General features: G+C 58.1%; 2 protein-coding genes across 4 annotated transcripts in view; one reads left to right on the top strand and one right to left on the bottom strand.

The window, feature by feature from the left end:
* Positions 1–1,569: 1,569 nt before the first annotated feature.
* The window catches only part of LOC125318698 (zinc finger protein 208-like), a 123,306-nt gene continuing 101,787 nt past the window's right edge, over positions 1,570–23,088 (top strand). Inside the window, exons 1-3 of the mRNA XM_048289641.1 lie at positions 1,570–2,016; positions 15,965–16,063; positions 18,469–19,036. Coding sequence (XP_048145598.1) covers positions 1,570–2,016; positions 15,965–16,063; positions 18,469–19,036 — 1,114 coding nt within the window. The remainder of the gene's footprint in view (positions 2,017–15,964; positions 16,064–18,468; positions 19,037–23,088) is intronic.
* On the bottom strand, positions 6,425–12,162 carry LOC125318793. 3 transcript variants are annotated; one of them, XM_048289726.1, is made up of 6 exons: positions 11,776–12,162; positions 10,134–10,951; positions 8,240–8,327; positions 7,944–8,134; positions 7,640–7,739; positions 6,425–7,547 (listed from the first exon to the last, which is right to left on the bottom strand). In XM_048289726.1, the coding sequence occupies exons 2-6, from the start codon at positions 10,227–10,229 to the stop codon at positions 7,183–7,185; spliced, it is 840 nt and encodes a 279-aa protein (XP_048145683.1). In that variant the 5' UTR covers positions 10,230–10,951; positions 11,776–12,162; the 3' UTR covers positions 6,425–7,182. The 3 variants fall into 3 exon arrangements, with proteins under 3 accessions (XP_048145683.1, XP_048145681.1, XP_048145682.1); XM_048289724.1 differs by having other exon boundaries at positions 7,944–8,327; XM_048289725.1 differs by lacking the exon at positions 11,776–12,162 and adding an exon at positions 8,557–8,828 and having other exon boundaries at positions 6,426–7,547; positions 7,944–8,327; positions 10,134–10,215.

The following is a 23,088-nucleotide window of genomic DNA, read 5'->3' as shown; positions in this document are numbered from 1 at the left end:
CTGCTGCTGTTTGCCTTAACCATATTCCTGCACACTCCCTTCAACCAATCCTTGCCCAGCACACCAACACCATCCATCCCCTGCTGCTGAGACCCCTTCTCGACTTCCCTTTTTACCCCGCTGGGTGTCCATGTCCTTAATTACCTCTGGGAGAATGTGCAAACTGCCTCAACATTGTCCCCTTTTGTATAGGACACGATGTCCATGGTTGTGTTGAGGCTTTGTTGTTGTTCTGGAAGTTGAGGAATTGAGCAGGAGCTTGGCTGAGCAGCAGTGTGTGTCATTCAGTACCATTTTGTGGAGCTGATGGTTTGTGGTGTCACTTGCTGGTGTCCAAGTCGGTGTGGCTGTGTCCGAGCAGATTGAGAGCATGTGTTTGTAGGGAGGCGTTGCTGTTGTTCCTTGGCTGGGGGTGCCCGGTTTTCGGGCCATCCCCCCTGGAGCAGGGTGTCCCCCCTTGGTGCAGGCGCGGCCCTCAGGCAGCGCTCAGCCAATCAGAAGGCGCGGCGCTGGTGAGTCAGCAGTTGCCAGGCAGAGCCGCAGCGCCCGGCGCTCCCCAGCTGGAGCCCCCGTGTGGCCCGGCCTTGGCGCCCCCCGCGAGGGGAATTTGGGGAGGTGGGAGGGGGGGAGCGCCAAGGCCGGGCCGGCCCGTGCTGTGCTGGCAGAAGTGGCTGCGGCAGGGGCCGAGTGCGGGCAGGAGCGGCCGAGAGCCCAGCGCTGCCGCAGCCCGAGCTGCCGCAGCTGCATCCCTGCTGGTGCTGTGGGATGCGAGAGCTCTGGGGGGCAGAGCGAGCCAGGGGTGGGTGCTGGGCCTGGGGGGAGGAGGAGAAAGGCTGGAGGAGCAGGGCTGGAGAGCAGAATGGTGAAAGGATGGACGTGGGAGCAGCAGGTGGGATTCAGCAGGAGAAGGAGTAGTGTGAGGAAGAGGAGTGTGAGGAAGAGTAGGGATAGAGGAGGAGGAGGAGGAGCAGGAAGAGGAGGCACCGCAAGGTTCCAGCACTCGCTGTATCTGCAGCCTCCCAGCCCCAGGAGCGTTGCCCCCCCATCCAGCAGGTGATCAGGGAGGGGGATCCACGATTTTCCCGTGGGTGAATCTTGGTGTTTCTGAGGTTTCTTGGGCTCCATGCTGGTGCTTTGATTTTTTTTGTGGGGGCTGAATGTGTTTATATTTTGGAGAGAGTTTTGTCTGAATCTTGATGTTTTGGGAGTTTTGGGTCTGTGTCTTGATGTTTGTGGGACTTTTGGTCTGAATCTTGGTGTTTTGGAGGTTTTAACAGACACAAGATGCCCCGTGATGGCCTTGGGCAGGAGGAACCACAAGCCGAAGGCGCTCACCCCTTGTTTCTCCCCCCAAACCAGGATTTGTCATTCCCAAGGTGTGGCTGGATGGAGGAGGAGGAAAAGCCCCGGAGATGCCGCACGAGGAGGGGCTGCAAACGCAGCCCAGAGAGATCCAAGGAGGAAAGAGCCCCCCTGTGCCGGGAAGGCGGCCGGAGATCCAGGGGGAGCTCGGAGCTGGGGGAGAAGCCTCAGGGTGGGGAGAAGCCCCACAAGGGCTTGGAATGTGGGATGGGCTTCAGGTGGAGCTCCAGCCTGATCCGGCACCAGAGGATCCACACTGGGGAGAGGCCCTATGAGTGTGGGGAATGTGGGAAGGGCTTCTCCAGCATCTCCCACCTGATCCGGCACCAGGTGGTCCACACCGGGGAACGGCCCTATGAGTGCTTGGATTGTTGGAAGAGCTTCAGGCACAGCTCCACCCTGAGAGTACACCAGCGCACCCACACTGGGGAGAGGCCCTACGAGTGTTCTGAGTGTGGGAAGAGGTTTCTGACCAGCTCCCAGCTCCTCGAACATCAGCGCATTCACACGGATGAGAGGCCCTTCCGCTGCCCCGACTGCGGGAAGGGCTTCAAACGCAACTCCAACCTCATCAGCCACCAGCGCATCCACACCGGGGAGAGGCCCTACGAGTGTCCCCAGTGTGGGAAGAGCTTCTCCAGCAGCTCTAACTTGACCCAACACCACCGGAGGCACCGCTAAGGGAAGCCCTGCGAGTGCCCCGAGTGCGGGAAGAGCTTCGTGCGCTGCTCCAGCTCCATCCCCCGTGGGAGGATCGGCGTTGGATGATCCCCAGTGACCCCCGTGGGGCAGAGCCCTGGTGACCCCCGTTCCGGGTGATCCCCGCTGGGTGGGGGGAAGGTGGTGGAGAGATTTCTTTGCCTTCTCCTTGTGCTGCTGGGATTTGGTTGGGAATAAATTCCCTCCGTGTGCCCAGGCTGGGTCTGGTGTGCCCGTTCCAGTTGAAACGGTTCAAATCATTGTACCTGTGCAAATATAAGATACAGGGTAAAAGTTAGCAAATATTGGCCACAAGCTTAAGGCACAGAATGTAACTTGGCAAGAAATGGGGAACAAAAGTTGCAGAAATGAGAAACAAACTTGCTGAGACCTGAGTGAGAAACTGCTGAAGCAGCCAACAAGAGACTGCGCCTGCCTAGGAAAGAAAGGTGCAAAGTGCAAAGCGAGGAAGACTGTGGCACCTGGGGAGGTGATGGGGGTCAGGAGGAATTTTTATTGCCTCCCCGAGTAGGAACCCATTTCCACTCCCCTTCATCCCCCAGGTCTCCTCCCTCAGCCTGATGCTGAGAGGCCCGGGAGTGCTCTGACTGCTGGGGGGCTTCTCTCAGGGCTGGAAGCGTGAAACTCCACCAGTCTATTTCCCTTTCCCTTTCTCTAATGCTCCTTAGTCTTTCCACTTCCTCCTTAAGCTCGGCCACCAGGGAAAGGAGTTCGTTCACTGCTCACACCTCAGGCAGACTCTTTGACAGTGTCCCCCGGTGCTACTGCCAGGCTCAAACACTCCTCACAGGAAGGGGGCTGGACAGACGCGTCCTTCTGGGAGGGTTCTGTTTGCCTGGGTACACTTTTACTGGCTGGAGCTTTTGATCGTGTGAGGACCATTGCTGAAAAAACCCAACCAACCAAATCTCAACACAAAAACAAACTCAAAACTCCACGGGCAGGAGAACACCCGCAGCCCTGCCCTCGGAGACTGCCACAGCTCCTGTTCCCCGCGCTCCCCAGAGCCCTTTTTGAATCCGAGCGCCGCTGGCCGGAGGAAACCCCGCCCTACTCGGGGGTGTCACCCCCTTTTCTCTGCTCACAGAGCTCCTGAGCTGCCGGCGGCCGCAGCCCCTCCCCGTGGCCTCGGGCCCGGCCGGGACCCCCCGCTCCATCCCCGCGCTGATTTTGGGGGGGTCGTGTGTCCCCCCCAGCCCCGCTGTCACTCTGCCCCCACCTGGCTGCTTCCAGTGTTCCCAGTAAAGCTTCCCAGTTCGCCCCGGTCCCGTTTATTGGGGAGCAGTGGGGAGGGACCTGGGGGGCTGAGATTGGTGGGGGCAGAACCTGGGGATGGATTGGGAATGGGGACCCCCGTGTGTCCCCCCCCGTGTGTCCCCCCCCGTGTGTCCCCCCCATATCACACCACTCTGGGGGGGCTTTGGGAGGCAACTGAACCCCACCACGGCACCCAGCAAACCCCAAAAGGCTGCTGGTGGAGAGCTGCAGAGGAAGGAAGGCTGAGCAGGGAGCAGGACCTGGCTCCCCCAGCACGCTGCCCACCGAGATCCACCTGCACGCGGCCCCAGGGTGGATTCTGACATAAAGCGGGAGGTCAGACCCCTCCCCTCAGCCCTCCCCTCATCCCAGCTCACCCCAAGCTTTGGCCTGAGCAGCTTGTGAGGGGCGAGAACTGACCTCGAGCTCCCAACCCAGAGCAGACCCCAGCCCGTCTCCTTCTGGGGGCCGGGCTCTGCACCCCTGAGCTGCCCCAGCGCCCGGAGCTGCCCCCCCGCCCTCCACTGCAGCTTCACGCTGCTGACAGGATGTGGCCCCTCCGAGGTGTCACCGTATCTCAGGTGACATCGCAGCGGGAGCCCAGAGAGCACCGGAGCCTCTGCTCCCCCTCCGGCACTCCGAGCTGTGCCCCCCGAGCTGTGCGGCCCAGAGGGGCCCGGCCCCAGGCTGAGGGGCTGCTCAGCACCCCCTGCCCACCACGGGGACAGTCGCAGCAGTTTATTTGGGGGGATTTTCCCCCAGCTCTGCCCCTCTAAGGGGTCTCCCCAAGATCCAGCAGACATTGGAGTCTCCCTCCCGCCTGCCCGGGTGGTTTGGGGGTGCTGGGGGTGCCAGCACTGGGCACGGGGCTCGTTTTATCGGGGCTCTGGGTGGCCCCGAGCTCGGCCCGGGCCTCCCAAACCCTGTCGTGCCACAGCTGGGAGATTGTTCCCCCGCACGAGTCCCCCCACAGCTGTCGGGGCTGTCCCTGTGTCCCCATGGCCGCACTCACACGAGCAGCCCCAGCGCCACCGCGGCCTCTCCGAGCAGGAGATTCCCGGTCCAGCCGGCCCCGAGCGCCACGCGGTGCCACCGAGGACAGCCCGGAGCTGCAGGGGACAGAGGTGACCGGAGATCGCCCAGCCCTGCACCCAGCGGGCCGGAACTCTGCAGATTTGGGCTGTTTGTCCCCAAAAGCAGCTCCGAGCCCGGCAGCCCCCAGGGTTCAAACGTTGGTGGATTTTCCCAGCCGCAGGAATCCAATATTTTAGTCAGTGGCTGGACTTTGTGATCTTCGAGGTCTTTTCCAACCTCAACAGTTCTGATTCTCCCACTGGATTTTCTCCATAAGGAAACCGAAACTGGAGCCAGCAGGAAAAAGCACGGGGCACAAGGAGCAGTGGAAGGAAACAAAGCAGGAACCCCCACAAGCGCAGGGAAGATGGACCAGGAGCATCGAGACTCGGATCAGGGTGTCTGAAGGCACCAACAGCCCTTCAGCATCCCAGCTCTCCTTCGAGCAGCGGAATTGGGGCAGATTTGGGGCTTTTGCTCCGAGCACGGACCCTTTGGAAGAACCAGCCCCTGGAAATCACGTTTGGTGTGGAGCTCAGTTTTCCCAGTTCAGCCTCTCCACGCAGGGATGAGGCTCAAAGGGCCGCGCTGGGCGATGCCAGGGCTTAAAAGTCTTCCTGCAAAGCCGAGCTTTGATCCCGGCAGGGCTGGGCCGAAGCGGCCGCACGGAGAGGAGGAGGAGGGAGGTGGGAGAGCAGCCGGTGTTTAACCCCGCGGCAGCGAGTGCGAACGTGAGCACACCCGGTTCCCAGGGCAGGGAATCCCGGGGGAGAATTCCCGAGGGAGGAATCGTGGGGGAGGAATCCCGGGGGAAGGAATGCCGGGGGAGGAATCCCGGGGGAAGGAATCCCGGGGGAGGAATCGTGGGGGAGGAATCCCGGGGGAAGGAATCCCGAGTGAAGGAATCCCGGGGGAAGGAATCCCGAGGGAGGAATCATGGGGGAGGAATCCCGGGGGAAGGAATCCCGGGGGGAGGAATCCCGAGGGAAGGGATCCTGGGGGAGGAATCCCGGGGGAAGGAATGCCGGGGGAGGAATCCCGAGGGAAGTATCCCACGGGGAGGAATCCTGCGCGGGGGAATGCTGGGGGGCATTAATTGAGGAATTCATCCCGTTCAATTGAGCCGCAGTGAAGCGGTGCCCGGCGCACCAAGGAAACTCAAACACAAAAGCCCCGCCGGGATCCCAGCCCCGCACCCACCCCCCGCCAGTTCCTGTCCCCCACCAATCGGGGGGGTCCAGCGGACACGACCCCCAGTGCCTGCACCCTGCAGGGGTGGGGGGCTCCCCGCAGCCCCCGCTCGCCCCTCGGGCTAAGACCGTGTAGCCCTCCTCGCCCTCCATGGCTCGGCGGAGCCGGGGGCACAGGCTGGGGACGCGGGGTGGGGACGCGGGGTGGGGACACACAGGAGGGGACACGAAGCCACGGCACCTCTGAGCGCTGGCCCGGGGTGGGGGGTGAGTGGCAGCGGGACCGGAGCTTCCTGCCCCCACCGCAGCCCTGACACCCCGGGGAGGGACACCGAGGGGCTGGGGGGTGGTGGGATTTTGTCTCCAGAGGAAGGAAAATCGGGATATGGGGCAGCTCCCCACAGGGGAAAGGAGAAGGAGCTGTGGCAGGAGCTACTGCAAGAGAAAAACCCCTCCTCACCCCGTAAAATGCTGAAAAGATCAGGAGGTTGGTCCTGATCTCTGAGAGGTGAGAATCAATAAAATATCATTGAAGGAGAAATAAAACGTTGAGAGTTGATCAACGAAAAGCCAGAGGTATCCAAAAATAGACACAAATTGTTCTGTGGAGCTCCCAGCCCAGGCTTTCCCAGCCCTGGGTGTGGAGTGGCACCAGCTCAGCGGGAAGCCCTGGGACCTCATTTCTCCTACCCCCTAATTCAGAGCAATTTATTTGGCTAAGTAATTATTACTTAATCGCTGTTTAATTATCCCTGAGCTGCTTTGCTCCTCTACTATGCACAGGCCAGCACAGGCTCAGGGGCTGCAGGGTTGCCCTGTCCTGCCAGGGCTCTGTGCATTGCTTTGATTTCCTCCAAAAAGGGAAAATGGCCCCAAACCCCTTGGGCAGAGTGCAGGAGGAGAGGAGATTTTTGGTAGAAAACTCCCAAAGTCGTTTTTCCCCAGCTTAGGAAGGACAACCCAAACCAAGCAGAGGTGGGACCCCCCAGCAGCGCCTCTCTGCCGCCCCAGCTGAAGCCCTCGCTGGCTGCTCCAGGCTGGATGGGCAGACTGGGAGCACTGGGAAGGGGCCCCGGCTCGGGGCGCAGCCCCCGGGGCAGCCCCACGGCCCCACGACCCCTCCAAGGCTCCGCCAGCCGGGATGGAACGTGGGAGGGGGAGCAGGGCAAGGGCCGGGGCTGTCGGTGCCCAGGGGACACAAGGGACAGCGAGGGCACTTCACAAGCATTTCATGCAAAAGTAACAGAAAACTGGGTGAACAACCACAACAACAACATTGGCCCTGTGAGTGCTGGTGGGGGTCACACAAGGCCATTTCATAGACTCACAGACTCCTCTGAGCTGGAAGGAACCCACAAGGATCGTGGAGTCCAACTCTAAAGGGAATGGCCCCCGTGGGGTCAAATCACAACCTTGGCATCACTGGCAGCGTGCCCCAACCAAGGGCACATTCCTGTGGAAGCCCAGGTTTTACACCTATATTCATCTGTATCCATATCTATCTATATCTATCCATCCATCTACAGGGTTACTCTATAAATACATGGCGTTACAGAAACAGGATCAGTTCTGGGATGGTTCAAGAAGAAGCAAGAAACCCCCAGCCGCAGCCCAGGCAGCCACACATCAGCTTCCACATCATCTCCTCTTCCTGCAGCTTCATCTCCTGGAGACCAGGCACCGAGGTGACCCTGCAAAGTGGCACTGAGGTGACCCTGAGAGCCAGTGCAAGGCAGATGCTGCGGCTGAGGAAGGACATCCCCGTGCTGGGGGGGAAGAGGCGAAGCTGAGCCTGCCCAGCAGGGAGAAGGTCCTGTCTGCATCCCCTGTCACGGGGCAGTTTGGGCCCTGCTGCAGAGATACGGCCGCGGATTTGAGCAGGTCCCGCTCCTGAGTTCACCCTCTCCAAGGAACGCACACTCTGCATCGCCCAGGACCTCGACCCTGCAAGGAGGAGCAGAGGCAGCGCTGGCAGCACAGGGGGACACGTTGTGCCCCCGTGCCCCCCAGGCCCTGCCCGGCTCCCCGGCACTCACGAGGAGTTGAAGCTGCTGCCGTCCCCCCGGGGCAGCCCCTGGCCCCGTTTGCGCAGCCCGAGGCAGGGATGTGCGCTCCCACAGAGGGGAAGGGGAACTCCTGGGAAGGAGAGAGGAGCGGCAGTGGGAGCTGCCCCGGCCCCTCGGGGGGACACACGCCCAGGGCTGCCCCGCACCCCGGGGCTCCTTCCCTGCGAGGCCCCGGGGCAGGGCTGCACCCCCGGCCCCACGAGCACCGAGCCCGGCCCAGGAGCCCCCCAGGCTCCCCTCTGCCACCCCACAGCCCCCATGGCCCCTCACTCACCATTTCCTCATCCTTGAGCACAGCCAGGGAGGCCCCGAGCTTGGAGCACCGAGCCTGACCCTGACCCCAGGTCCCCTGATCCCTCGAGAGGAAGTCGCAGACCCCGCGGTACCCGACCCAGCCCTTGGGACAGGCCAGCAGCACCGGAGCCACAGGTGCAACTGGGGTAACTGGAGTTTTACCACAGCTTCCTGCTGGACAGCGAAGGGGAGAAGGTCCGAGGATCGCCCTGCACAGGGAGCGGAGACCCCGCTCTGCCCCGAGGGGCTGGGCCGAGGCAGCTGCCCCTCCCTTACCTGACTGCACAGCCAAGGCCGCCCCCAAAGCCAGGAGCAGGAGCAGCAGAACCAGCAGCGTGACAGGGATGGGATCTGAACCACTCACCTGGAGCGGGAAAGAGCCACTGGAGGCACTGGCCAGGGCCAGGGGCCAGGGGCCAGGCTGTGGCAGGAGAACTGCCCAGGGCTGGGGGCAGCCGGGGGCGTTGGGCCCGGCCACTGCAAACCACGAGGCCTCTCCCAGAGCCCTGGGAACAGCCACAGCCCTGCCGGCCCTGGGCTCCTGGGCTGACACTGCCCCTCCCCACAGGCCACAGCGCTGGCCCTGCACTCACCCAGAAATCCTCCAAGGGTTCTTTTCTGGATGACCCCGGTTCCTGATGCGGCCTGGGGATCCAGGGCTTCATTCACAACCCCGGGAACGGAGCAGAATTCCCTCTCCTCCAGCCCACAGCCGGCACCTCCCCGCTCAGTGCAACCAGCACCTTGCTCCCGAGGCATCAGCAGTGCTGAAAAACCCTTCCGCAGGAGCCTCAGGAACAGTTTTACAACCACGGCGAAGGCCGGCTGGAAGGACCCCGATGAGAGGCCCCGGCTGGTCCCGGCCCTGCGGGAGCCCCAGGCTCAGGAGGGCGGTGCCGGCTCAGTCCCGCCCTTCCCCGCCTGTGCCCTTCCTGCAGCCTGGTGGCCACAGAGGAGCTGTGCTCGTGTGGCTGCTGTAACCGAGCCCAAAGCAACTTCCCCCAAAGCAGAGCCTCCACCTCCAGCAGACGCTGCCAGGACAGACACAAAGCTCTCAGCTTCTGGGCTCTGCTTACAAAGGGAACAGCTCCATCCCCACCTGCCCGGACATTCCCGTTCTGGCACGGTGCCGATCCTAAAAGTAACATATTTTGGGCACAGAAATGGAATACAATAATGCTGTGCCTTACCCATGACAAAAATTCATAAAATAATAAGAAAGCCAACAGTAGCAGCAGCACTGGCACCGTAACAGTGCCGGGGGTCACACAAGGCCACTTCACAGAATCACAGAATCCTCTGAGTTGGACGGGACCCACGAGGGTCACCGAGTCCAGCTCTTAAGGGAACGGCCCAGGTGGGGATTGAACCACAACCTTGGCATTATTGGCACCGTGCTCCTGAATCAGGGGGATGGGGAAGCAGAGATTAAATGATTTACTAAGAACTGCTTTGTTAGGAGCAATGCATACAGATTGCCCAACACTTATTGTGCCTACCAAAGCAGGATGAGAAGATATGAGACCATTGATAAAGGGGAAGGAATCTTGACCAAATATCCTGGTTTTAACCTAAAACTAACTCAAACCAGTCTTGAAGTTTGGACTTAGACCAGGGAAATAAAGAGCACGCGCAGGGAGGAAAGGTGAAAAGTTCAGGATGAGGAAGACCCTTTACTTCATCTGAGGAAGACTCTTATTTCATCTCAGAGACCCCTGCCCACGACCACCAGAGAACGCTGTGCAAGCGCAACGCGGATGTAAATGACTTTTGGGCTCATTGTAATATGAAGCGAGGCTGGGCGGGGCTAGGTGATGAATATGTATAGACGGATTGGGAAAGTCAATGAATATGGAACTTGTAACCCGATAAATACCGAGCTGAACGCAGCTGTCGGCACGCATGGCTTTGGAGGAGCGATCCCCCGTGCGTCCCAGCGCTGGAATAAACACACCCACTGTACTACTTATTCCAGTAGCGGAGTCTTTCCCGCTCATCACTCCTGCCGAGGCAGCAGCGGGAAGGAGACCGCGGGCAGCCGCTCCCGCAGCGCCCTCACGCCAGGGCGAACACGGCGCCCACACGGCACAACGAACCCGCCACAGCCCCCTGCCGCCCCCTCCGCCCGCAGCCAGCCCCGAGCCCCGCCAGAACCGAGCGCTGAACTCACTCGCGGCTCCGCCGTGGTTGCCGTCCCCTTAAACCAGCTCTCCTCTGCTCCGTTCCGGCCAGCGACGGACGAGGAGTGACGGCAAAAGCTGCCCATCGGGCGCTGGCCCGTTCTTCTCTTCCCTGCCCTCTCGGGTCTCGCAGCGTCACCGGCCCGAGCTCAACCCGCCCGGGGCCGGCTCGAACGTTCCCCCGCCGGGGCGAGCAGCTCCCGCAGCCTCCTCAGCCCCGGAGCCCTCGCAGCCCCCGCTCTTTCGGGCCGTTCCCGCCGCCCGCAGCGAGGGGCCCGGGGGCTCCTCCTGAACTCCCCTGCCCTCGGTCCCTCCTGGGCACGGCCGGGCATTAGCCCGGCTCCCGGGGCTGTCCCGGCACCGGCTGCTGCCACGGGGCACGGCGTTGCTGTAGAGTTTGTTGTTAAACCCAAACAACAGATCTGGAGAGGGGTTCAAGCCTAGAAACCCTCGGGGAGCCCTCGGGAGCTCGGAGCAGCACGAGGGGCTTAAGGATCCCCCAAGACCTCCAAGCAGCAGCTCTGCAGCCCAGAATGGAGATGATTCCAGACCCCACGGACCATCCCAGGGTTGGAGACGTGAGAGCGGAGCAGGCGCCGAGCTGCTGGATGGAGCTTCCAGCCCCCGTCGGATCCATCGGGGTACGACAGAGTCAGTGATGGGCGTCTGTCGGGGCTCGGTGTCTGTCAGCGTTTGCAATGCACGTGGATGAGCCGAGTCCACACTGGCAGCGATCCCCACCGCCACCTGCTCTCTCTCCTCTCTTTTCCATGACAGATTTTGTGCTGCTTCCTTTCAGTTTAATGACCTGGAAAGCAAAATCCACAGCTGGCCCACGGCCATCCCTGCTGCCTTCCACGTCTCCAGCCTTGATCCTCCGTCCACTCCCTGCCAGCTCGGAGGAAGGAGATTTCACCCACTGGCATCAAGTCCCTCCTCTCACTGTGTCCCATTTTGCCCAGTTGGTACTTCTGTAAGTGCCTGCGAGCGCAGCCGGACCCTCCCTGCGGCTGGTTAATGCTGGAGTGAATTATTGCAGCGATTACTGGGCTGGGCTGGGCCTGGTTGGGTGCCCGGGGCTACCAAACCCGCTCTGTCACTGCCCCCCTCAACCTGGGCAGGGAACAGAACACACCAGGAAAGGCGGCAGGGTCAGGACAAGAGTAGGGAAAGATCACTCACGGAAATAACAGACTCGGCTTGGGGAAATGAATTGGATTTATTATCAAACAAATCACAGCAGGAGAATGAAAAGTGGAATGCGTCCTAAAAGTGACACCTTCCCCCGACCTCTGCCTCCTTCCCGAGCTTCCCTTTATCCCCCATTCCCTCCCTCCTCCCCACCCAGGGGCACAGGGGATGGGGGTCGCAGTCAGGTCATGTCACTGCCTCCCCCTCGGGGACAGGAATCCTTGTCCTGCTCCAGCCTGGGGTCCCTGCCGCGGGACACAGTCCCTCAGGAGCAGGCTGCTCCAGCGGGGATCCCCCACGGGCTCACGAGTCCCGCCAGGAGCCACTTCCACGGCTCTGCAGGGGCTTCCCACGGGCTCGGGGCCTCTCTCAGGCATCCCCTGCTCCGGCCCGGGCTCCTGCCGGGGCTGCAGGTGGGTCCCTGCTCCATCCCGGACTCACCCGCAGTTCCCAGCGCATTCAGCTCCCGGTCACACGGAGCTCCGGGCGGTTCAGGGCAGCAGCGGCTCCGTGGCCTCCGGCCCGGGCCGGGCCCAGCGCCAAAAACAACCCGCAGCCAAGGTTTCCGAGAAATGGCGGAGTGCGGGGAAAGGGAGGGGGTTCCGTGCCGTGTGCAGAGCCCGCCCCTCGCTCCGATTGGGCGGTGCTGCCGTCAGTCGTGGTTCTGGCGCGCTGATTGGTCGGAGCGGGGAGCAGCCCGGGCCCGGAGCCGCCGGCAGGGCGGCCGTGGCGCAGCAGAGGCGCCATTGGCGGAGCGTCTGTGCGGGCCCGGGAGCGGCGGCGGCGGCCGGAGCCCGGTGAGGCGGCGGCGGAGCTCGGAGGCGGCCCCAGCGCAGGTGGGAGCCGCGCTCGGTTCTGGCGGGGCTCGGGGCTGGCTGCGGGCGGAGGGGGCGGCAGGGGGCTGTGGCGGGTTCGTTGTGCCGTGTGGGCGCCGTGTTCGCCCTGGCGTGAGGGCGCTGCGGGAGCGGCTGCCCGCGGTCTCCTTCCCGCTGCTGCCTCGGCAGGAGCCGGTGCCGGAGCAGCGCTGGCTCGTCCCGGCTGCTGTGGGTAGGACAGAGGTGGCTGCCCCGTGGCCGGCAGTGTGCGGGAAAGTTCCCGTGGCCAGAGGTTTGTGTCCCCAGAGGAGCCGGAGGAGTCGTGTAAAAGTAACTTTATTCCCGGACAAAGGGAGAGGCCACGGGGCATTTCCCGTGGGGTCTGTCCAAGTGTTGGAGGACGCAGCCTCCTTTTTATGCCGATTTGCCCGGCCGCATCTCCGTGTCCCTTTCCGCAGTGGCTGAGGTCCTTGGAAGGTACAGACTTCCCGATCCGCCTGCTGCATGTGCCCCTTAATGTGCACCCCCACTTTGTATAACATCTGATATTCATGGCTCTGTGAAGTTTTATTTCCTTTGTTCTCTGTTTCACCACTTTTTCTTGGCCATCTCTTTGCCAAGAGCACTTTGAGTCATTTAATTTTCCACAACCTGCTGGTCCTTCTGCTGGAAGAGAATCTGATGCCATCCCAGGGTGAAATGTGGCGCTGCTCATGGGAGTGGATTGGTGGGTGAGAAGGTCAGGAGCTGGAGCTGTGTGCTTGGTTATGATTTGGAGGACAGCTTGTAATCTAATGATGCATTGAAATGATCAGTGGGTTCTCTGGCACCTGGTATGAATTTGTTCGGGTTCCCAGGGGCTGCTCCATGGTGTTGTAGGATTTGTTCTGGTGGCCGTTCATCTTTTCCCCATTTTTGGGCGTTCTCTCCAGCCAGGGAAGCATCAATTGACTGCTTTTCTGTGATTAATCATCACATCCTTGGATTCCCAAGTGATTTCGCTGACCTTGTGTCAGCAAAAGCAGCCCAGTGGTCAAACCCACCCTGTATAACACAGACAGTGCCAGCAGATGTTGGAGTGGGGAGAGGGATGATTCCCCCCTGCTTTTGTGAGTGAAGTTCTCCCAACATTCTCCGTTTGCTGTTTTCCTTTGCAGCTTCAGGGATTTCTGTTGCAGAGTCAGAGATGCTCAGTGTGGGCTCTGCCTTTAGCGATGCAAATTCCGTCAGTGCAGGGAGGCAGAGCTTGGGGTGAGGGGCAGAGGGAATCAGCCCAATTCCTGTGGCAGGCAAGGAGAGCCTGGGACATTGTGCACACTTCCCGCAGCAGAGTTAATTTGCATTTCTAAAGCTCCTCTGCTGGCTGCCTGGAAGGAAGCTTCTCCTCCAGGGCAGCCATCAAATTATTCACAAGTGCCCCCCGCAAAAGCGGCTTTTTTCCCCCCCTTTTTTTAAAAAATATTTTATTAACTGTTTGTGAGTTAAAGGGTCAGTTTTAAAGCTCTTCCAGTTTTGCAAAATGCAACCTACAGGTGAACATTAAAAAACCCATTCCGAAATTCTGCCTTCACTAACAGCCACACATACACGTATACAAATAAGCCCCAAAGCAATAAAGATTTTTGGTTCTTCTCCTTGGACTAAAAATTGACTCTCACACGTTTGGCCCAGACCCAACTGACAATATCAAAGTAGTATTATTAAGAAAAAAACATTCTAATGGTGCAATCTTGTCACTGAAACTGTGGGAAGAACAAAAACTCTACAACAACCTTTTTAGTATTAGAGGATCAAGGCATTACTTTATTCTGGCCAGGATGTGCAACAGAAATCATTTCATGGACACGTAACCCGGGTGTGCAGAGAAAATCATTCCATGGCACACGAGTTTTACTCGATTTTTCCTCAACTTTATACAGTCTAAACCCATAGAAATCCGTCGGTTTAATGTTCATTGGTTCCAAGTTGGGTAGTTCTTAGTATTTGGTTTCCTATTGGCCCCGGATTGCTTGGCCTCTGATGTTAATTAGGTGCACACTCCTTGATTTCCTTCTCAGCCTTTTCCAGAGCAGGGGTCTCCAGCTGTGCCGGGGGCAGTGTCTGGGGTAGCTGTTCCTTGGTGTTTGCTGATGGGCGTTGATGTTTTGTTGATGGGCGTTATCTTTTGGGTATCTTTTGGGCTCTTCCCAGTCTGTTGAGATGTTAAGCTCATCTCTGTTGAGTGGTGTAACATCCCTTAACAAACACTTTAAATTCCTTTCGCCAAGGCAGAGGCAAACCAAGCCTGAGTAGAGAAATAAAATTTTAAAGCAATTCTGAACTTGGTATATTTTCCATCAATCGAATCCCGCCCAGCCCAGAGTGTGAGTGTAACTGAGAGCCAGAGTGGAATTCTCCCGCTGTCTCGCGCAGCAGCTGTGGCGAGTGCAGGCACAGAAAGCTCTGAAGGTCGCCCGGTGCCAGCGAGGATTGGCCCCCAGTGCCTGGAGATGCCAGAGGAGGTGCCCAGCCAGACTATTCCAGCAGAGGATCTGTGGGCAGCCCCCGGGGCTTCCCCCGCTGTGGAGCCCTGGCTGCTGCTGCGGCCCCTTCTGTGCAGGGTCAGTGGCGGCCTCGCATGGTCCTCCTGCAGCCGGGGAGTGCAAATCCGCGGGGCTTCAGAGAGCTTGAGGCGAGGGTGAGGGGTCCCCCCGTGTTCAGCTGTGCTGGCGGCTGTTTCTGTGCTCGGGGACACTTGGAATGGGCCACGCCCTTGGCCACCAGTGGTGCTTCTTTGCGCTCCTCAGGCAGGACCCGATGTCCTGGTTGGATGTTGTGGGCAGCAAAGTCCCCAGGCAGGGTCTGTGCCAGCCGAGCTTCCTGTGGAAGAGATTTCACAAGAGACAGGATTGTGGCCACAGACTGCTTGAAACACACATCCCTGATCTCCATCCCCCACTAGGTCGAGAATTTCCAGGGGGAGGAATTGGAAACATCAATTCCAGGGGAGATAATTGAATATCTGCCCTGGGTCTGGCTCTTCTTCGTGCCAAAGCCAATGGCAGCAGCCGTAGCCGTGGCATCTTGGTTTCTCTCAGCAGCTTCAGAAGGTGTTTCTTTATTTCCCCATTCATTCTTTCCAGCCGACCTGAGCTCTGGGGTTACCAGGGGGTTTGGAGGTGCCACTGTGTTCCTAAAGCAGCCAGAACGGCCTGAAGGATCTTTCCTGTAGAATGAGTTCCCGTGTCTGAGTGTATTTTCTGGGAGGGCCAGGGCAGGAGGCTCAGTTAATCTGCTTTTGAAGCCTTGAAACTTGTGCTTTCCTTCTGGTGTCCATGATGGGGTTTCTTGGCTGGCAGGAGAGGAGTGTTGTAGGGAGAGATGCCTGGCTCCAGAAGCGCTGCCTTTAGCAGGGACTCAGTAAGAGGCTGTAACCCCTCCCTTGCCTCCCTTGGAACAGGGTATTGCTTTTAGACACCACTTGTCCTGGATGCTTCAGAGGAATTTGGAGAGGCTCCATATCTAATTTTGCCTATTTCCCTAGGGCTGCCCACACTTCTGGGTTCCCTTCAGCAGAGGCCTTGGCAGACATTTGACACCAAGGTACAGCAGCATTAGCCTCTGTATCTCCTTTGACAATATGAATTTGCATTCCCACTTCAGCCACCAAATCCCTTCCCAGTAAATTACAATCACAATTAGGAACAAACAGAAATTGATGCATTTCAAACCCATCCCCCACATCTACTGATAGTGGTTGAATAAAACACCCCTGCTCATCTTTCCCACTTATTGCCTGAATAATGAAAGAACTTCTTGACAATTTCCCCCCTTAGGTCTCAGATTCGGAGTGGATCGAGAGGCCCCTGTGTCCATCAGGAGCGGCCTCGTCTCGATGCAGAGGCGCCCTGAATGTTCTCAAGGGCTCTGGTGCGGTGGGTCCCTGGTGTGCTGGGAGCTCTGAGAGCCCTGACAATCCATGTCCATCAGGGGTGGACTTGCTGGTGCTGAGGGTGCTGCTGTCTGTGCTTGCAGTGTCCTTGTGGCCTGCAGCTGGAGCCCTGATTCCTTGGCAGGGGCTGTTTGGGTGGGCTCTGCCGTGCCGAGGAGGGCAATGCCTGTGCCAGGTGCTTGTGGCCGCCGCCGTCCCCTGGGTGCTGGGGCCCCCTTGGGCCCTGCGGTTCATCCCTGGGGGGCTGTAGAAACTCTGCCATGGCCTTTGCCTTCACCTTGGCCTTTTGCTCATCCCTTCTTGCATTCCCCTGCTGAGCCTTTCTGGCCAAGTGCTGCAGGGGCTTCTTGTGCCTCTCCTGCAGCCCCCTCAGTGCCTGTGGGTGCTCATCCTCTGACAGCTGCTGAGCTTTCTGCACAATCATTCGTTTCTCCAGTGACCCAAACAAGATCGATGAAAGAAAATCCTGATCCTTCCACATCCCGCAGCCTCCTGGGGCCCGGGGGCCAGTGCCGGCCCTGCCCGGGGGGTGTTGGGGTCAGGCAGTGCCCGGCGCTGAGCCCCGGCTGCCCCACAGCCCCGGCCGGGCCCCGCAGCTCCCCACAGGCCCCCAGCCCGTGCTGCCCTGTCCTGCTGCTCCCCCCCACAGAGAAACCCCCTGAAATCCTGAACTTCTTTGTTTTCCTGTCCTGGAGACCAGGGTTACAAAAGATCTGGATCAGCTGGCAAATTCTGAGGATAAGATGGTGCTGAAAAGCATCCCAGTCCTCACTTTTTTCTCTTCCTCCTCTTTTCCATCTTCCTTTTCCTTTCTTCCCACATGGATTCCTCCTGCTGCTGTTTGCCTTAACCATATTCCTGCACACTCCCTTCAACCAATCCCTTCCCAGCACACCAACACCATCCGTCCCCTGTTGCTGAGACTCCTTCTCAACTTCCCTTTTTACCCCTGCTGGGTGTCCATGTCCTTAATTAGCTCTGGGAGAATGTGCAAACTGCCTCCACATTGTCCCCTTTTGCATGGGAAACGATGTCCATGGTTGTGTTCCGGCTTTGTTGTTGTTCTGGAAGTTGAGGAATTGAGCAGGAGCTTGGCTGAGCAGCAGTGTGTGTCAATCAGTGCCATTTTGTGGAGCTGATGGTTTGTGGTGTCACTTGCTTGTGTCCAAGTCGGTGTGGCTGTGTCCGAGCAGATTGAGAGCATGTGTTTGTAGGGAGGCGTTGCTGTTGTTCCTTGGCTGGGGGTGCCCGGTTTTCGGGCCATCCCCCCTGGAGCAGGGTGTCCCCCCTTGGTGCAGGCGCGGCCCTCAGGCAGCGCTCAGCCAATCAGAAGGCGCGGCGCTGGTGAGTCAGCAGTTGCCAGGCAGAGCCGCAGCGCCCGGCGCTCCCCAGCTGGAGCCCCCGTGTGGCCCGGCCTTGGCGCCCCCCGCGAGGGGAATTTGGGGAGGTGGGAGGGGGGGAGCGCCAAGGCCGGGCCGGCCCGTGCTGTGCTGGCAGAAGTGGCTGCGGCGGGGGCCGAGTGCGGGCAGGAGCGGCCGAGAGCCCAGCGCTGCCGCAGCCCGAGCTGCCGCAGCTGCATCCCTGCTGGTGCTGTGGGATCCGAGAGCTCTGGGGGGCAGAGCGAGCCAGGGGTGGGTGCTGGGCCTGGGGGGAGGAGGAGAAAGGCTGGAGGAGCAGGGCTGGAGACCAGAATGGTGAAAGGATGGACGTGGGAGCAGCAGGTGGGATTCTGCAGGAGAAGGAGTAGTGTGAGGAAGAGGAGAGTGAGGAAGAGTAGGGATAGAGGCGGAGGAGGAGGAGCAGGAAGAGGAGGCACCGCAAGGTTCCAGCACTCGCTGTATCTGCAGCCTCCCCCCAGCCCCAGGAGCGTTGCCCCCCCCATCCAGCCGGTGATCAGGGAGGGGGATCCACGATTTTCCCGTGGGTGAATCTTGGTGTTTCTGAGGTTTCTTGGGCTCCATGTTGGTGCTTTGGTTTTTTTGTGGGGGCTGAATGAGTTTATATTTTGGAGGGTGCTTTATCTGAATCTTGATGTTTTGGGAGTTTTTGGTCTGTGTCTTGGTATTTGTGTGACTTTTGTGCTCAATCTTGGTGTTTTGGAGGTTTTTATGGACACAAGATGCCCCGTGATGGACCTGGGCAGGAGGAATCCCCAGCCCAAGGCGCTCACCCCTTGTTTTTTCCCCAATCCAGGATTTGTCATTCCCAAGGCGTGGCCGGATGGAGGAGGAGGAAAAGCCCCGGAGATGCCGCACGAGGAGGGGCTGCAAACGCAGCCCAGAGAGATCCAAGGAGGAAAGAGCCCCCCTGTGCCAGGAAGGCGGCCGGAGATCCAGGGGGAGCTCGGAGCTGGGGGAGAAGCCTCAGGGTGGGGAGAAGCCCCACAAGTGCTTGGAATGTGGGATGAGCTTGAGCCAGAGCTCCAGCCTGAGAAACCATCAGCGCATCCACACTGGGGAGAGGCCCTATGAATGTGGGGAATGTGGGAAGGGCTTCAGCCGGAGCTCCAGCCTGATCCAGCACCAGAGGATCCACACTGGGGAGAGGCCCTATGAGTGTGGGGAATGTGGGAAGGGCTTTGCCAGCAGCTCCCACCTGATGGAGCACCGGGTGGTCCACACCAGGGAACGGCCCTATGAGTGCTTGGATTGTTGGAAGAGCTTCAGCCGGAGCTCTGACCTGCGGATACACCAGCGCACCCACACTGGGGAGAGGCCCTACAAGTGTTCTGAGTGTGGGAAGAGGTTTCACAGGAGCTCCATTCTCCTTGTACATCAGCGCATTCACACGGATGAGAGGCCCTTCCGCTGCCCCAAGTGCAGGAAGGGCTTCAAACGCAACTACACCCTCATCATCCACCGGCGCATCCACACCGGGGAGAGGCCCTACAAGTGTCCCGAGTGTGGGAAGAGCTTCTCCAGGAGTTTTACCTTGACCAAACACCAACGGAGGCACCGCTAAGGGAAGCCCTGCGAGTGCCCTGAGTGCGGGAAGAGCTTCGTGCACTGCTCCAGCTCCATCCCCCGTGGGAGGATCGGCGTTGGATGATCCCCAGTGACCCCCGTGGGGCAGAGCCCTGGTGACCCCCGTTCCGGGTGATCCCCGCTGGGTGGGGGGAAGGTGTTGGAGAGATTTCTTTGCCTTCCCCTTGTGCTGCTGGGATTTGGTTGGGAATAAATTCCCTCCGTGTGCCCAGGCTGGCTCTGTTGTGCCCGTGCCGGTGCCCGGGGCGGGATCTCTCCTGCTCCTTCTCTCAGCTACTGGGCCTTTCCTTGCATTTCCTGTTGAAACATAGATTTAGAGGAAACAAAGATTTTAGTCATAGGCTTGGGATTTCAGTTGTAGGCTTGGGCCCAGTGAGGGTTAATCAAAATAGTTAGGCGAGCTGGACTTGAAATAGAGTTTTAGGTGTTAGTAACTGATTACCAAATAACTGATGATCTGTCATTTGCATGTTTGTTTAGCTGTGCTTAGAATAAGGAGCAGAAACATTGATAAGTTGGTGTATAGAATAAAGACAATTACCAATTTCCTCCCTTTGTAGGAGCCCATCCAAAAGTCATGCAAGAGGAAACTTACAGGTCACTAAAGTAATTAGAATTGTTAAAACTGAGAGAAGCAAAAAGGTCAAAATGAGGAAGATGTTACTTCATTTTCTTTGGGACCACTGACCCAATTCAAGACCACTGACTCAATTCAGATCACACACTACACATGCTTAATGAGATTTAAGCTCATTTCCATACGAAGCGGAGAATGGGAGGTGTTAGTGTTATGAATATACATTTGTATTTTGGATATTCATAATATTTGGAAATAAAAGGTATCATGTTTGCTTGCACTGGGGCCTGTGTCTTAGGGAGCCATCCCACGCAGTGCCTGGTGCCAAATAAAACATGCACTTTCTAACTTTAAACTGTTAGAGAGTTTTTGTCCGTCTCAGGTAAATATCGATATTAGATCGATATTCATATTTTGGTAAATCACTGTCCCTGTGCAGTAGCAGAGGGCAGGGACAGAGCGGTTTTGGTGTCTCCCGGCATTCAGGCAGGGCCAGCTCAGCCCCGGGGGTTGTGAGGGGCTTGTGGGGATCCCCCATTTTCGGGACATCCCTGCTGGAGGAGGGTGTCCCCCCTTGCTGCAGCCCCAGCCCTCAGGCAGCGCTCAGCCAAGCAGAGAACACCCTCAGCTGGGGCCTCATTTTTGGGCACACCTGAGCCCCTGGACATCTCCATCCCCATTTTGGGGGTGCAGCTGAGCTCCTGGATACCTGGGTTCCCAGTTTTGGGGCTCTACTGGGCTTGCACAGCCTGGTTTTGGTAGCGGGGTTGGTTTAGAGGTGATGTGGTGGGTTGACCCTGAGTTGATGGACAGTCTTTTAGACTAATGATGCTTCTCACAATTTCCATATTTAGACCACACGGAAAGGCGGGAATTCCTTTTATTCCAGCTCTCCTGCTGAAGGTGGGGCGGCCTTGGAGCCTCCGGGCCCCGCCGGGCCAGGGCCCCTGCACCCCCTCCTTTCCCAACGCCGCGGCACAGAGCCTGTGTCACTGCTGGGGGGGAACTGTCCCAGAGCCGCAGGCAGCTAAAGCCAGCCATGGACTGCTCACAGCTAAACCCATCCAGCGCGGCTCCCTGGGACCGGCGGGTCCCTCTCCTCTCCACGCGGGGCCGGCGGAGCCAGCGGGAGCCGGCGGAGCCTCCTGTCTGCAGCCAGCACACTCCGCGCTGAACTGAAGAGGACACCACGCAGCCAGCAGCACAAAGGGAGCGAGGCTTTCTCCACCGTAAAGCCCGAACAAGAACACTCTTCAAGGTGGCGGCTTCGGAGTCAGAGAGAAGAGAAAGCGAGTCCTGTGGGACGGAGCTGGAAATGGAGATGGGAGAAAAGAGGGCGGTGCCGCGATTCTCGCGCGTAGCTGAAAAACCTTCCTGCAGGCCGTGGTAAGAAACTGTAATATCACAAACTGTCTGTCTCTTTGATCCATTTGGAGTACATGGTGGGATGAAAAGTTCACCCGTGGCCCGTGAAAATTGTGAAAAGTGCCTATGCCAGGCTATATAGAAGTATTGAGAGGCTTTTAGAGACTTCCTTTCACAAAAAAACCCCAAAACCTGTGAAGGATACAGGATGCTTTGTTCACTAAATATCAAGTAGCAGGAAACCAGCTGCCTATACCTAGATAAGAGCCAGAGACAAATACGTGCTTGCCTAATCCCTATCTGTACTTGCTTAATCAGCTTTTAGTTCCAGGACCTTGAGCATAATGACCATACAAGGAGAGGTCAACCAAAAGACACCGGAGGATGACTACTAACCTTCATTCTGCGACCACCAGGAGGAAAAAAAGACCCCCTAGCAACAAGTCACACATGCGCAGAATGCCATGAAAAAGACACGTTAACCGGAAAAGAGACTGTATAAGAAGGAACTGGAACTGGCGAAAGGTGCGGCAGTTGGTGGAGCGGAGACTCCCCTGCTGCCCAGCGCTGTAATTGCTTTTGCCTTGCTTGCTTGCTGCTAATAAATAAAATTGTAATTAGCAGATTGAGTCTCAGAATTTATTACAAATTGGTGCTGTGACTCGGATGCAACTTGTACGGCGGGGTAACGGCTCTACCGGGGAGGCACCCCGCCGATCTGTCGGCGGCCCTGGTGGTCCCGATCCCTACCTCGGTTGCACCGACGAACCTAAATTCAAGGCATTAGGCAAAGGAAGCTGGCAGACCCTGTAAATTTTGTGCACAAAGGTCCGGACGAAGACGCAGGACGCTTGAGTATCTGTGCGGAAGGATCCGTTCGGTCTAGGTCAGGTATCCTGGAGTGCTGCGAGTGTGTGCATGAGAGGGGAACCGGCAGCTCGGATTCTCCAAGCGAGTGTGGACCCTCAGTAGTGCGGTTCTCATTGCCCGCGAGGGCGTGAGCCACGAACCAGGGGAAGCGAGTGAATCTGCACCACAGACGCGCTTGAGGGCACTTCAGAAGATGGGACAGGGGAAAAGCAAGCCCTCCGTACCCATAAAACTTCCCCCGGTGCATAGAGATAGCCCACTGGGGTTTATGTTAGATAATTGGAGACATTACCCTAGCACAGGGGGTAAGGATAAAGCTAAAATGATTCATTATTGTATAGAAATATGGGGCGGGAAGGAAATTTCCCAGGGTGTTTTCTGGCCTATGTTTGGATCATCTGAAGGATGGGTAAAGCAGAAACTTAACACCTGGGTGAATACAAAAACTCCTTTTAGTCAGGAAGAGAGTAATTATGCTAGCGTTTGGGCAGCAACACCTGAGGATGAAGTGCTCCTGTTTCCCCTTAAGGAAGGAAAGCGAAAGAAAGATAAGAATAAGGAAGAAGACATCCCTTTGATCCCTCCCCCTATGTACTCCCTCAGGATCCCCAACCCCCAAATGCGCCTCTAAGGGAGCCCCAGGGGGTGGGAGGTAACCCCGAGCCCCAAGAGGAAGAACAAGGACCTATGACTAGGGGCCGGGCCAGACAACATAACTTATACCCATTAAGGGAAATGCCCATGGGAGGCCCGGGTCCTCAACCCGCAATAGGATTCATCTCAATACCCCTTAGTTCTAATGATGTACGGGAATTCAAGAAGGAGATGGGGAACCTCCTGGAAGATCCACTGGGGGTGGCAGAAAGGTTAGACCAGTTTTTGGGGCCCAGTATATACACTTGGGGTGAGTTACAGGCCATATTAAATATTCTTTTTACGGCCGAGGAAAAGAATATGATTAGGAGGGCAGGAATGCGAATATGGGACGCACAACATGCGCAAGGACCTTTAGCAGATACTAAGTGGCCTCTGCAGGATCCCAATTGGAATCACCAGCAGCAGGCAGACCGAGGTCACATGCAGGATCTGAGAATAATTATAATACAAGGAATTAGAGAAGCAGTGCCTAGAGGGCAGAATATTAACAAAGCATTCAATGAAAGACAAAAGAAGGAAGAGACACCCACAGAGTAGTTAGAGCGCCTGAGAAAG

This window comes from Corvus hawaiiensis, chromosome 31 (genome assembly GCF_020740725.1).
Source record: "Corvus hawaiiensis isolate bCorHaw1 chromosome 31, bCorHaw1.pri.cur, whole genome shotgun sequence".
Classification (NCBI taxonomy): Eukaryota; Metazoa; Chordata; class Aves; order Passeriformes; family Corvidae; genus Corvus; species Corvus hawaiiensis.
The sequence above is the reverse complement of the archived record's forward strand: the minus strand, read 5'-3'. Positions and strand labels throughout refer to the sequence as shown.